This window comes from Varroa destructor, unplaced genomic scaffold (genome assembly GCF_002443255.2).
Source record: "Varroa destructor unplaced genomic scaffold, Vdes_3.0 BEIS01000002.1, whole genome shotgun sequence".
Taxonomy (NCBI): domain Eukaryota; kingdom Metazoa; phylum Arthropoda; class Arachnida; order Mesostigmata; family Varroidae; genus Varroa; species Varroa destructor.
In genome coordinates, this window is record NW_019211455.1 from 59,964,175 (window position 1) to 59,979,416 (window position 15,242).

Genomic DNA, 15,242 nt, shown 5'->3' on the forward strand with positions numbered 1-15,242 from the left:
CAAGCAAGGCATTGCTTATCTACTGTTGTCAAATCTTTTGACATTCACTCAGTAACCCACTTTATCTGGGACACGTAGAACCGTCTAATTAGATGGCTTTATGACTTAAACCTTGCCTTAATATATTTCTGCCCATAGTAGGATTTCAAATCGACGTTTTATTTGTTATTTTAATAATTGTGCAATTTCATTGCTTTCGCCTGCGAAAGCTCATGTGATAAATAGCTCCAGAATTATAGAGGTGATGCCACTTATTATACTTGAAAGAGGAACAAGCAGAAAGTGCTTTACGGTTCAAAGCTTATTGTCGTACTCAAGTCTCGTGCTAAAGTGGATTCAGTGGTCTTTATTCCAAAATTCTTAAGCCTATTAGAGTCTTCTTTCCAAAATCATCGTCCTAACTCACCGTCCCAAACCCGCTTCACTAATACTACGTTAACTATTCAATGTAGATAAGATATAAATGCTTTAATACAGAGAGGGTTTGCAAAAGAATTATATACAGAGTCAGCAAATCAAGTGATCACTGTTTGAAAAGAACTTTCAATACAGTGGACCTAGGCCCTGTGAGATATCTCCTTCGCAATCGCTCAGCTTTTTCGGTATCAGTGGGTATAGATTAATAATAATGTACGTATACATTAATCGTTATATAAATGTGCGGATAACAGAGCTAATAGATAGGTTAAATAGAGTATACCATCTCATTGGTTTACCAAATATTTGCTTAATTGTCTAAAACAGGGAATCAGATGTCGAAATTGACAGCGATTTTTCACTGGAAGGTTCGGAGGGTGAGGAAAACTGGGACAGCGTTGAGCGATTTAAAACGGTTCTACGTGTCATTCGTCGCGAGGGAAGAATTGTCCACGAAAGGATGCGGGTTTATGTTAGTAAAGTAAGTGTAAGTAAAGTAATTTTGGTTTGGCAAAATATTTTATTAAAGTAATAGGTTATGAATTACTGTGTTAATGGTTTGACCATGTACACCCATTAAGAATATTAATTTCTAGAACAAAAATGTAAGTGCAATCAAAGCGGTTTTACAAAATAACTAATGACGCTAACACTATTATTATACCCACATATTTTATATGCTAGAGCTGCGTCACGGTTTACCTTTTCTTTACCAAACGAACACTTGTCATGAAAAAAAAACTGTGATTTCTAGGATGATGATTCCTTTTTGTCCCATTCACGGCCGAGCCCGAAATCATCTGCGCGGAGGTCTTATTTTACGTGTATCGATTGTTCGATGGCTGGAACTCACCTAGCAACAACTAACCGTGCCGAGTTCATTAAACATCTTATTCGAACGCACTCCACTAGACCAGAAGAAAACATATATGTATTCCAAAACTTAGACAAATTCATCGCTTTTAAACTTCTCATGGAAAGCAAATATCGGGTAATTATTCAGATTAAAAATTTCAGACAGAAAATAAGGCTTGTTTTATATACAAATATGTAGATGTCAAATAGAAGTATGCAATAATACATGAGTAATTTTGGGGTATACTCTTTGTGCACTGAAAGCTTGCCTTGCTTTCTTATTATTGCGCAGTGTACATTTGTGCTACATCGAAAACGTTGCAACGAATTGGTGTTCGAGTGTTCACGTTCTGGACGTTACCGAGGGGAAAATGCAACATGTGGCTCCTGGACTAAAGCAACTGCCCAAAATCGAAAAGGTCAGACTCAAGAACCACGATCACGTTGTACCGCTCGTATGGTTGTCATCAAGTCTGGATCAGGTAGAACTGAAGCTGTCCAGGCCAATGGTAAGTATCATAAATATTATTGGTCCTGATATGTTTGGTTAGAAAAGAAAGGTGTGCGTTAGTAAATATAAAATATTTACATACATCTTACCTTTTATAGCTTACCATATACATATTTTGATTTGCTGTACTAGTACTGCGTACTTCGGTTTGGAACCAAAATTTAAGCGAGTTGTTGTTGTCGCTGCTTTTGATGCTATAAACTTGTTTTGTACAGTCTGCGTAACACATTATGGTCACAAGGAAGATGGAGATAGACTCAACTTATCTCGTCGTTTGGCTTTACGGGTGGCACAAATGGCTTGCAACAGTGCAAAATCTTCAGGAGAAATATTTCAGACGTTAGCGGGCGGCGCAGATTCGGGTGCACTCACGAGAGATGCCGTCAAGTCGGTGATTGGGTACGTGCGACGAAATGGGCGCCAGTTCGATTATCCCGCGTGGCAGAAAGAGCTGCTTGATGTTTATCGTACTGACTTCTCAAACAGAAGGGACTATTGTAATGGCGCAGTTTGTGAAATGGCTGAAGACAGAACTCTGACTAACGAGAAAAGTATACGTTTTACAAGAATCGGCTATAATGCGGCCAAAAAGACGACAGGTAATTTTACTAGGTAAAAAAGATTTGCTGCTTTATTTCTTGTATTAGATGTGCTTATTGCTTGGAGCGCAACCCATAAACTCTTCAAACGTATTCCTATTTTTAATGACTACACAAGAATAACTTTTTCAACTTCTACAATCCTCATATTGGATAATACATGATACGGAAATTATGCTAATTTTGGTAGCATTTTTTAATAATTGGGGATTTATTTTAAAAACACAAAGTGTGAATGGTTCGTTAAAAATATTCAAGCCATAGAAGTTCAGGTTCCGTCGTACGTTCGCCGCATAAGTTGAATTTTTGCACAAAGGAACTGCCTGAACAAGCTGTTTCCTCTATACTGACTAATTTGATATGCAAGCTAAGTGACCTAAATTTCAGCGACAAAAATGCCATAAGCATCTTAGTTTAAACTATTTTTAGCAATATCGCGCCAGTCCTATGAGCGATCGATAACCGCACAACTGCGGCGTTACCACTAAAATCTTATGGCGTTTTTGATCAACCTGAGCAGTTATCAGGATTTTTTTATGATATGATAAAACTGAACACATGTTTGTGCTCAGTAAAAATTAACTGACTGTAACGTGAAATACAGCTGTAATGTATAGACGATTGCGAGTTCATCTTCAAGATCAATATTCAGTTTAAATAATTGTTTTATTGATGTGTTGTACGGCATCAAGAAAGTATTTGCTTCTACCTTCTTTAGCACAGTAGTCTTCCTACTGGGAATACGTGGGGCTGATACGGGGAAAAACCAACTCCGGGGCTCTGAATATTATAGTGGTATATCACATTTTTATTGATAGTTGCAGAAAATTACCTGAAAACAATACTATTGAGTTACTTAGAAAAATGTGATTCCTGTATCTTTTTGATCTTTGTTTTGCTGATATTTTTGTTTTGCAGACTGGGACGAAGGGTTCTTACTAGATGGAGCTGCTCAGATTAGTTATCAACGTGTGCCAAGCTCTGACTTGCGATGTTATCGAGCGACACACATGGGGACTGGGAGCGTCCTTGAAGGCTATGATTCGATATTAAAAACTGACGAAGTTAATCAACTATCTACTTTGCCCTTCGAGAGAGAAAAACAAGACGCCTTTGAGTTTCAATCAAATGAAACAGCATCAACTGAACTTTTCAAAAGCCCATCCATAGCGGATTACGCCTTGACAGCCGTTGCGCCAACGACTCATGTCAGCTCTAACAAGTCATTCCTCGTAGACCACGAAAACCATCCAGAACTTAGCCTATTAGGGGGAAATGATAGCGATTGGGAAGGAAGCAGTGAAGGAAGCTGTGAAACTCTGAACGGCGTTGATGAACATGATATGACCCACGAAGCCGAGGAAGAACCGCATACTGTCATAAACCATTTTGATCAAAAACCTGTTTTTACCGGACCGCCGCTCCACATGGCTGCGAAAAGTCGAGCGGTTCGTTCGGTAAAAGGGAATGTAATTGTTATTAATGGACGCGGCGGTTTCGCCAACCGGCCAGAAGGATGTGTTCGATCAGTTAATGCAAGCCAGACGCTTCGCGAAGAACATGAGACAGCTGATATCTTACAAACTGACGACAGAGACAGCTCCGATGTCATAGCTCACGCGGAAGTCACCATCGAGAATTGCCGGGCTCCTATGGAAAAAGTGGCTTGCGAAGATCTCGTAGGTGATAAAATGACTGGTGTACTCATTGAAAATGAAGAGGTGGCATCTGACCTTTTAAGAGAAATTCTTGACGAGGGACGAGTAGTACTTATGGCTCGACAAGGTGCACCACACCCTTGCTCAAATACTTCCCATAGCAGCAAGTCAGTAACTGGATCGAACAACACAATAAGTAATTCGAATGGCACAAACGCTACAACGAACACTGCAACTACAACGACAAATAATAACAGCAGCAGCAACAATAGCAGCGGTAGTGAAACGAACAGAAATCAGGTCAGCCAAAGTGGGCAGGGAAATAGTAACAGAATATTAAGTGGTCAGAACAACGCAGAGAACGAATCATCTGCGGCACGAGGACAGGGTGGACAGGCGACGGCCACCGTGAAGGCAAAAGAGAAAACGGTCGCTGTAGGCAAGATAATTGAAGCTCGACTTAAAGATACGCTTCACTTAAGTGATCAAGAACAAGCTCTGAAACGAAGCATTGAGCAAGCGATATTTACGAATCCAGTGCGATATGAGCCGCCTAGGGTGGTACCTGCCCCAACACCGGCACCTACTAGCTTTCTCAATCGAAAAGGCTCGTCGAGTGAAGAGGAGAGCTCCGAAGGTGAGCAACCCGAGGTCGAACCACCGCCGCCTCCACCAAAGCCGTCTAAGGCCAACACTAAATTTGGAAAAGCACTTGCTTCAGCACAACGTCAACAACAGCAACAACAACAACAACCGAAGGGTCAGTTTGTGTCCATCGCTACGAAGAATAGTACTTCAGTGATCGCGGAAAAACGCAAGATAACGCCGTCACCCGGCCATCAGGAAGATGGACCACATAGCAAAGTAGCGACAGTCATAAAAAAGACTGAGATATTAACCGAAGCCCAAAGAGCGCATGAATATCGGGACCGGCTTATGGGTGTGCTGCATACCTCGGCTCTAATCAAGCCGGCGCCAGTTGCGACCACAACAAGCGTTGTAGTAAAGGCTCACAGTAGCGCTGTATCCGGTGCTAGTCTTTTGGCATCTGGGAATGTTTCCTCGCCTCTCAACGCAATAATGATACCTCGTCACGATCCCAAAGCACCCTCTCCAAGCGGCAGCACGCCACATGGCAAGAAGAAACTAGCGGTACAGGCAACTGATCGAAATAATCAGAGCAACAAGAGCAAGTAAAGCAGGTTTGACCAAGAAATAGGTTCTACATTATCAATACAAATGTTGGACCTTTTGAAATCATTCACAGCAACATTGCAAAACGTAGTACGTGCGAGTAGTAAAAATCATAGGGAATTTTTTTGAAGCAAGGCAGGGGCAACTGCATTACAAAGAGGTAATTTCCAAAAGAAAACAGCATTCTTTAATGATTAAAGAACATAATTCTGGGTAGACGTGAATACTAGAGTTAGGAGATGATTATTAATATGGTTGAACAAAAGAAGTATACGATACGGGTGGCATAACAGCAACCGAGTACTGAGTGTCGACGTATACATATTAATTGTAACGGAGCATTGTAACTATCAGAACTGTTAAAAGCTGAGCCCTTGCTCCATGTAAGCGAATCAGCGCGATATCACGATTGGAAAATAATTATTATGAGCGAAACAGCCAACATGAATGTGACTCAAATATGAACGTTACCTAAGTAGATATAGACATGTGTTTGTGTTTCGTCCATCAAATTTACAAAATCACAGTGTTCGATATATACATGCGGTGATTGTAATATCGTTTGGTGGGATAAAAGCAAACCTGTTAATTGAAGGAGAAAATCTCAACGATTAGTGAAGTTGAGCCCTATGCCGGTGGCTTGATGTCAGAGGTTTTGGAGTATCTTTGAATGCTATTAAGGTTGTGCTCCTTCGTAATCAGCAAGCTTAAACATATCATGCAAAATACATTGGTTGATCCTTCGGGCAATTGACACTAATAGAAACATATCCCTGCATTCAATGAGGTCTTGGGGCTCTACTTAAGCGACCTTGATACGAAAACACTATCAATGTGGAACTTCGGAGATCAGCGCATGTTTGTTAAAGGTATCAATCATTTCTAGATTAATTCCTTGTTAGTGTACTAGCTTAAATAAATGGAAAAACAAAAAGAGTTGGAAGTTTTGCGTTTCTCGTTTTTTTACGCCTTCTTGTGTGTATTATAGTGAAAAACCTTTGCTGGAAAGGAAGGCAGCGTGAATACCTGATACACTGAACTGTGAATAATAGTAATAATGATAACAGTAATAAATAACAATCGTTAATTCTTTCGTAGTCGATGAATTCAACGACAAAAGATAATTATCCTAGTTAAGAGAGTATTCATGATGCTGAAGATAATGATTTGTATGGACCGACATTTGTAAACCGTAACGAACGAGTTGCAGCAGGTGGGTGACTACGAGAAAATTTGTAATACTTAATAGAAGTAATATTATGAACCTTGACGTAACATGCGGATAAATATAAGGAAGAAGATAGAGAACTGACGTATCGTAGATTCGCAACATGTTTTAGCAAATGCTAGACCAAGAGGCGCCTTGAAATAGATCTGGACATTAGAGCTCTACAAATGAACAAGAGCACTCGGGACAGTTTAAGACACGATGTCTGTGAACGTGAAAAAAGAATCGACGCCAGAAACTAAAAGACACTAATCTGTGCAAGCCGTTTCATACCGAAACAACGAGTAGGATCTCAGTGAACGCTAAACTCGATCTGGTAGAAAGAGATAATGAACATATAGTGGAACCGAAAAATGTGAAACAATGAAGTGAAGTGCGTTACGATTGAAGTGAAAAACAATGTAGGGAACAAATAATCGATATCATCGTCCTTAATTAATGACATTTAATTATGATGAGTTTGGTAACGACATGAGCAAGAAAAAGAGCCGTGATGGTTTTTGTGAATATATTTTTTAATTTTAACCTAACTAGACTTTGCCAACTTTGTGGCACGTTAACACTAGAAATTAGGCAAAATTAATCCTAAGAAACTGATTTAGTATTTAAACGACGCAATACCTGCTCGCTAAAATTATAATACACATACACATATTCAAACATTATTATTAAAAGCAATTATTTGCAGTAGAAGGTAAGCGAATATTGCAAAATTGAAGGACCGAATCATCTTTAATATTATTGAAAATACAATGTGTATTTGTACGCTACATGCTTAGAATACTATAGATTTGTCTTCACAATGAAAAACAAATTATATATATATGAGTATTTCAAGTATAGGTGCAAAAAAGGTGCGTGTTGTAGCATTGGAGCATGTTGATGAACCTATTAGAACCACACCGCATTAATTTATTTGCGAATTAAAAACACATATGAGACAGAATAAACTTTGAAAGCTAAAAGCATGACACGCTAGGAACAAACAACAGAACAGGGCGAAAAAACAGACCACCATTGAAAAAAGTATTAACATTATACACAGCGTATTTCAGTGTATGGAAACAAATATAATATGCACTTATCTAATATAATGGAAGCGTTTCAAGTTAAGTAAGCATGTAAGAGGCTAAAATATGCGAGGTGGAATTAATAGATCATACATTATATTATAACAATTACCAATATTAGCATTAGTAATAATGACAATGCAAAGAGATATTTGGTTAAGGAAAGAAAACACTGAACAGTCGAACGAAGACTCGATTTGCACTGGGAGTGCATACTATGTCGTTGCGTACCATTATATCAGTGTATGTGTACATTGTTCTGATTATTTAAACAAAGCGTAATTACTAATGATGATAATTATAATGATATATGTATTATTATATATAACTATATCATGACTAATGGCTGCTGATTGTAAATAAATTCTCGTACCTGCACCGTATACATTTAGAAGGGTATTCATTTATTAAAGAAATCTGAGTGAATCTAAAATCAGTTACAGAGTCAATAGTTGCACCCGTAATAGGAAATCAGAGATCATAAAGGTTACTCTATAAAAGAAAAAAATAATACTTTTGTCGCATATTTAATTTCCTGGAAATGAACGCAAAACCATAACTGCCGATATTTACAAAGCTTACGAAGCTTTTTATATCCTATATATATATATATATATTACACTGTTCATATTGGGTTCCAAGTTTGTGTTGGTGATTAAAAATAAATGTACTATCGTATTATCTACTTACTGTAAATCATTGCAAATGAACACAAATTCCGTACAAGTATTGTACTAAATTGTCTACCACATGGAGCCCAATGTACAATATGCATATAAGAATAAGTTACTACTACTAACAGTAATAAACAGAAACATACATTTTTGCAAAAACCAGATTCGTTCTGCAATTTTATTTGAAATTAGTTATGCCTCTATATACTTCGAGGCTAAATGAGAATACGGAAACAAAATATCCTGCCGAATTATTTTTGGGGGACTTTGGTTTTGGTTATTTACATATCTAACAATTTTTTAGATATTACCCTTCAGAAAAGAGCTGTAACATTTGGTGGGATTGACCTAAACACCTATTCATCTTAGCACATGCAGCCAAACCTCGGTCCAACACATCGGTACATTTCTAAATTTCATAGTTTCGGTTTTGGAACTTGCTTTTGAAGCCGATAGAGAAACATTTTCATTCTTCAAAAACATTTCGATTAAAAATACAGAAATGCTAGACTCAAAAATAAATAGTTCCTACGTGATCGTGTTATTATCGAGTTATTAAAAACCGTCATGAAGTTGAAGATCCAGGCACAAAATTCAATGGACAAATCTGGAACGATATTTTTTCATTCAGTTAGGCGTTACTGGGATATACAGAGCGGTTTAGCTCGAAATTCTGCTAGTACTGACCAACCCCATGATTACTTATGTGTGTAACTGCTACTATGCTGCATATACTTTTTTAACGCCTTCGGCTATTTTTACTTTGTGTACAAGTTTACAGAATCACCTCTTCCATATAGCATCAAAGACTTGTTTGACGCTAGGGCTCTGACCTGAATGGGTTTTGCTGGTTTTAATGAGTATTTTTCCAACAGACCTATGAAGTGGCATGGTTATACCATAATAAGCATTTGCCGGCGGGGAACCAGCGACTGCTGCATGCCCATGGTTACCATGTCAATGTATTCAAAGAGGTGTGCATTAGTTACCTAAATGACGTTGCACCAAACGATTAACTCAAGAAACAAGTTTAAAGGTAATATTTACCTACTAAATTAATTGCTACTGGAATATACAAAGTGGCTTAGTTCGAAATCCTGCTGGTACTGACCAATTCTGATGATTTCGTATAAAAATAATTGCTACGGGTAAACTACAATGCTTTGAATGTTGATTTCATTAAAGCTAGTCAATATAAACATTTATCCATACAGGTTTATTATTACACTAGGAGTTCAAATTATTTTTAGAAAGAAAGTAAGTTAAACTTTTCTGTCTTGTTAATAATTTATTTCATCTCGAAACGGCATGTAAAACAGACATCGGTGTGCCCTGAATTGAAAAATCTGAGCACAAAGTATCCTACAAATCAAACGCTTCCTACTAAGTTGGTGCATCTTTTATTTTAACGCAGCGACACTCTTAACAGGCACGGCATTCAGCGAACAGTCGAGTACTAGCTTTTAGGTAATGCAGTAATACCTTATAATGATAACTTCGTTCCTATTAAAGCGCATAAACTAGGTACACATTATTTATAGGCTTAAAATTTATATTAGAAAAAGGTAGATTATTTCATTAATGCCCGAAGAGAGCTATGATCATTCAAAAATCTACGGTCACTGTTGGAAGTTTATAAGGTTAATAAATGACGTCGGTGTTAATAAAATTTATGAATTATAAATCAATAGGTGTGATAAATTATTAAATAGACTATAATTCAAAAACAGACCTTGTTTTTGATAGGTAAAAAATACATATTTTTTAGATATTTTTTAGATGTTTGGTGGTTTCATCTAAAATAACGTTTTTTGGCTTAAAAAGTGCTTACTCATTAAATACAATGAAAAAAGAGAAAAATAAGATGAACTTATTGACTCAACTCATCTATTAAATGTGTCTGTGAGTACTAATAAGGGATTTCCAAACAGTAAAAGCAGTTATCATTTATGTAAACACTAGTATCGGAAAACCGTGTCGACGGATCTTTCGTCCAAGAGACATAGTCTCGGGCGAGATTTGATTTGCCAGGTACTGCAATAATAAAAGCACAATCGCAGCACTTTTTTGTCGTTATAGCATGTTCCTTTGAAAATCTTTAGTTGTCATAATAATACCGATATAGCAGACATATTTGACGCATATCGAGACACTGATACCACTTAGAATATTCCTGCATCTCGGCTCATTACCGGTCCAGTCGCATCTGTCTGCAGGGCTGTTCATCAGCTGTGCACACATTGTATATGTCCAATGTACAGAAAAAAAAAAGTGGAACATTGCTGGTGAACGAAGTTTAGGAGATATACTTCGTTGATGTACATGATTTCAAACCAACCGTTATATTTTTTATGTAGTCAACTCTGTAGCCATGGCCGATGTATTCAACGTTCTGGATATGCGATAAACTTTATAAGTCTTTGGTGACCTATAGTTAGCAAACGAAATGTGATTAGCAATATAACCTAACTGAGCCAGTATATCCTAAACAATATGAGATAACTGTACACACAAAGCAAAGCAACAATTAAATTGAAGTTTTTTTTGTCCTATTGGCCTTTACAGTTGAAGTTAACAGCTGATCGTAGAATCAGATCGCGATTATTGTAGATCGTGGTTACGATGGATACCTCTGTCTGCGACGAACCTAGCTCCTATCTGGAATTACTATCAGTACTTGATCAACCGCGATTGGCCGAGTTATGGGATCCGGATACCGAAGACTACATGAATGAATTAAGTGGAATGGGACTTCAAAGGTTAGTTAAAATGGTGTTGATTTTTAGAGTCTGAATAGTTATTTTTAAGGCAAATATATTTGCACTAATTATTTACATTTGACGCACAATAATCTTATGATGCTATGTTTATATTCATATACATTTAGTTTTCTCTGTTTACGTTTCATGTTTCTATTGGATTTGCTGAAAGCCTGAAGCGGACAAAATGCGCTATACAACTAGGCTAACAACAAGAGTTCACCTGGTTTGGTTCCGTAAAGTGTGGCCATTTTTATGACACATTGGAATGAGAAGCAATATTGTTAACAGAAGACGCTCCTTGTCAATGTATGATATTTACAGACTCATTCAAGAGCCTCAACGTTTACACGAGGAACACACAGCACTAGTGGATGCTACCCAGGAGTTGGCTTTCAATAATTACAAAACATTTGTCCAGACAGCAAATTGCGGACGGGATATTAGATTACAAATGGCAGCTGTTGGAAAGAGGCTAGAGTCACTTCGTCGAAAACTTCCGATGTGCGCTACTGGGTGCGACCAGCTGTCAAGTACTTGTAAGGACATCACAGCACGTTGGAAGCTTACTTCACAGACTCTAAGTAGACATAAGCGGCTAGTGGAGATCCTGGAAATTCCGCAACTAATGGAGACGTGTGTTAAAAATGGGAACTTTGATGAGGCTCTTGAGCTAGCAGCTCACGTTAAGCGGCTAGAAAGACGGCACGGTCATATCCCATTGGTGGCGACTATTGGTCGTGAGGTGCGCCATCAGCAGGCTCTCATGCAAAGTCATTTACTCACGCAACTACGAGGCCCAGTACAGCTACCAGCTTGCCTGCGTCTTATTGGCCATTTGCGGCGTATGGAAATGCACTCGGCGCATGAACTTAAAGCGCGATTTTTGGAAACACGTGGAGCGTGGTTTGATTCATTATTAATACAAGCTGAGGCTGCCGGGTCAGATTCGCAGGATTTATCGCAGGATGCGTATTCACGCCTTGGTCGTCTCCTTGAACTCTATCGGGTCCATTTATTTGACCTGATTACACAATACAAAGCAATATTTCCAGCTGGTCAGGATGAAGAAGCCGATAGCGGTGAAGAAGACATATGTTTGTTTCAAGGTTGGCTTGTGTCTAAGATTGAGGGACTATTGCAGCAACTACGTAAAAGCCTCGCCGCGGATCCTGAATGCCGTTTAGACGCTATGATCTCGCAATGCATGTACGCGGGCCTTTCGTTCAGTCGTGTAGGTGCTGACTTTCGCCCTCTTTTGACTCCCATATTTCAAGATGCGTTGACAACCCGTTGCGACGCATACCTAGCCAAAGCACATCCACAATGTCTTCAAATGATACAACACTTAGACCTTGTAGCAGTTCGGGACACAGTTGATTTAAATCCGGCATCAGTAGATTCATTCGTAACGTCTGCACCTGCAAGCATTCTTGTTGTACCACCCCTAACCGTGTATTGCAACGCACTTCTGTCTGTTTTCAATGAGCTACGTGTATGCCCACTTGCCTCTGCCATTGCATATGCTGTATCATCCATTAACGCTCAACTAACTGAGATAGCAGAGACAATTCGTGGACTGCATAGCTTATGGTCAGAAAACTCGTCGTCATCGTTGTCATCCTCATCATCATCACTAACGAATGCACAACAACGTGGCTTCCAGCGGCTAACAGAGATTTTTGCAACCGATTTAGTGCCGTTTGCTGCTCGAACTTTTGAAGCTTTATTCCCTACAGCGATGGCTGCCCGGTTAATAGGCTGTTCTCTACCTCAAGTCGAAGAACTGATAGGTTGTCGAATCAATATAGCCGATGTGACAAGATCGCTTGCAGAATTTGTGTTCCAAGAAGATATTTTTACAGACAATAATTCCGGCTGTATTTTAGAAACTACCAAATATGACAAAAAGGGAGCACCTGCAAGTAGTGAAGCCAATATCGAGTAAAGTCTCGCTGAAGCACTGCAGGAGCGCGGTGATCAATAAAAATTTCTGTGTTTCATTGAATTTTGCAATTGGTAAAAATTTATAGTGAATGTTTATACGACCTAAGTAACGTTTTGAAGTCTCCCAGGTTTACCACTTCCATTATTATATCTACGTATTTAGGAATATAGTAGCTTAGATTAAGGGTATTTGAAATAAATATCAATGCTAAAAAATGCGTGAATGGTGTACTTATTGTTTTGTATTTCTTAATTAGTGTGCAGTCAGGGAGGTCTTACATTGTACAAATTAAAAATGTGCTAAGCCGCGATGATAACGGCAATCCTTAACGCCCTCACGTGTTTTTTGTTCGTAAGGTGTGTACATTACTTTTTTTGACTTTGGCTTCGGGCCGTCCATTTACATCGGACTCATAAGAGCATTTCGCAAGAGCCACACATTATTTCTCCTCATAGTTAACTGCGTACTTGCAGAGTAGACATGGCGGAATAACGAAACTTAAAAATAAATATTTTTTATTTGTAACAAGCACATAAGAGACTCCTACTGTCTAAAATTAATTAGTCTTGAAAATAGAATAAAACAGTGTGATAAAAACCATGATAAACTTTGTCATGAGCATTCATTATAAGGTGAGATCTTAGCATGAGATTTGAGAATACGTCTTAAGTGTGACTCTCTAACTATCGTTTTTCTACTATTACAGAAGTATGTTTTTCCAAATGGATGATTTAATCCATTCTACCGCGTGGTCTTCATTATGTGTTTCAAAACAGGAGTATCTTTATCAATAAAACTTCAATTTAGCAATTTAGCAATAAACATTTTACGCTCTATTATTTTTTGGACACACAATCTCAACCTTCGCAAAACTTCAGTTAGCCAGCGTTGATTCTTCTCTGCCTTAGGTTTCATATATTGCGGATCGTGTTGGTAGGAAAAATATATTACTGAAACATTCAAGCTGACATACGTCCACACCGAGCTAAGTGTGTGGCCTAAGAATCTGGTATTTAATTAGTATACAATAAAGTACACAAACCATGATGCAAAACTGGATCATTTTCATAACTGATATTTCCGATAAGCGGGTAAAAAATGTACAGGGTGCGTGAAAAAAATGTATACATTTTGAAATTTCTCCTGAAAATTTTCCTTTTTAGAATTTTTCCTGCGCACAAGGTTAGAACCATGTAAAAAGGGCGATCACAGTACGATTCGAAAAACAAGTATCCCGTTGCAGCCCGATAGAGTGTCCCACTTAAACTATCAAGAGGCATAAACCCTTTTGCTTTAGCAAAGAGAATGACATCAACATGATGGAGGCACGTTTAAGCTTTGAAGAAAAAATATGTTGATAAGTGGTATTGAAAGTCAGAGAATGTTGCTGTGGTTCAGTGGCAACGCAAAGGTGAATATGGAACCGTTTTACATTCAGGGTTAACAATTACACATCTACGAAACATATTCGAGATTTACCAGGCAATGTGGAATTTTCAAAATGGAAGATCAGGGCGTACTCGATTTTTACATATAAGGCAAAATAACTTAAACACTTCGTCATTGGATACTTTTTTGCAAAGTAGAATAGGAGTTAAAAATATAACGATGCTAAAGGTCGCAGGTCTGAATATTGAATCTGATTAGCATTTAGAACATCCAGTATGATCAGAAAATATACTAATTTTGCAAACTGCACTGCAGTTTTTTTACATATGTTTTACATACATAGGTTGAAAGATAAATTTTCTATGATAGTGTAAAACATATATACATTTTTAACGTATTCTGTATCTTCCTATTTTTAGCCAATCGTTCAATCTCACAGCCGCATCCAACGAACTTATGTATCTATATAAAACTATGCTATAATGATTCCAGTCTCTTGTTTATAAAAAAGATACATAACATTGGTTAAAAATTCTGAGACTTAGATTATTTTGACGCCTGCAAAGGAGAATATTCAAAAAACACCCTCAAATAATTTGCATAATGTCTATGCGTTATTTCCTCATCAAATTTTCTTCTGCTCAATGCTTTATTAACTGGCGTCCTTTTTGTAAAATTGACTTAGTGTGCTTAATACTAATTGTTTGCTTTGACAAACATCACAGCTAGGAGTTGGTAGGTAATTTCATCCATACAAAAATACTTTGAAACTACTTCTGAAAAACTAAGCTATCACTAAGCTAAGTTTCACTTCCAATACACTCCCCCAATTGATTACATCGTTTTGTATGCAAGGAAGAGGCAATATTTCAAGCAAAAATGTGGGGACGTTAAAATAAGTTTTTCTTTAGGACAGAATTTTACGTCGAGATACGTCGCG

The 15,242-nt window shown here is 37.9% G+C and overlaps 2 protein-coding genes across 13 annotated transcripts in view; both read left to right on the forward strand.

Annotated features, from left to right (window-relative positions):
* LOC111244820 (uncharacterized) overlaps positions 1–7,917 on the forward strand; it is a 49,044-nt gene extending 41,127 nt beyond the window's left edge. For 8 of the 9 annotated variants that reach the window (XM_022792269.2, XM_022792271.2, XM_022792272.2 and 5 more), the window contains 5 exons: positions 745–904; positions 1,172–1,408; positions 1,565–1,781; positions 1,999–2,382; positions 3,301–7,917. In XM_022792269.2, coding sequence (XP_022648004.1) covers positions 745–904; positions 1,172–1,408; positions 1,565–1,781; positions 1,999–2,382; positions 3,301–5,237 — 2,935 coding nt within the window. In that variant the 3' untranslated portion in view covers positions 5,238–7,917. The remainder of the gene's footprint in view (positions 1–744; positions 905–1,171; positions 1,409–1,564; positions 1,782–1,998; positions 2,383–3,300) is intronic. The other variant, XM_022792270.2, reaches the window with a different exon arrangement.
* Positions 7,918–10,353: 2,436 nt separating this feature from the next.
* Cog8 (conserved oligomeric Golgi complex subunit 8) lies at positions 10,354–13,130 on the forward strand. 4 transcript variants are annotated; one of them, XM_022794143.2, is made up of 3 exons: positions 10,354–10,524; positions 10,772–10,965; positions 11,290–13,130. In XM_022794143.2, the coding sequence occupies exons 2-3, from the start codon at positions 10,829–10,831 to the stop codon at positions 12,911–12,913; spliced, it is 1,761 nt and encodes a 586-aa protein (XP_022649878.1). In that variant the 5' UTR covers positions 10,354–10,524; positions 10,772–10,828; the 3' UTR covers positions 12,914–13,130. The 4 variants fall into 4 exon arrangements, with proteins under 4 accessions (XP_022649878.1, XP_022649879.1, XP_022649880.1 ...); XM_022794144.2 differs by having other exon boundaries at positions 10,361–10,491; XM_022794145.2 differs by having other exon boundaries at positions 10,522–10,654.
* The last annotated feature ends 2,112 nt before the right edge of the window (positions 13,131–15,242 follow it).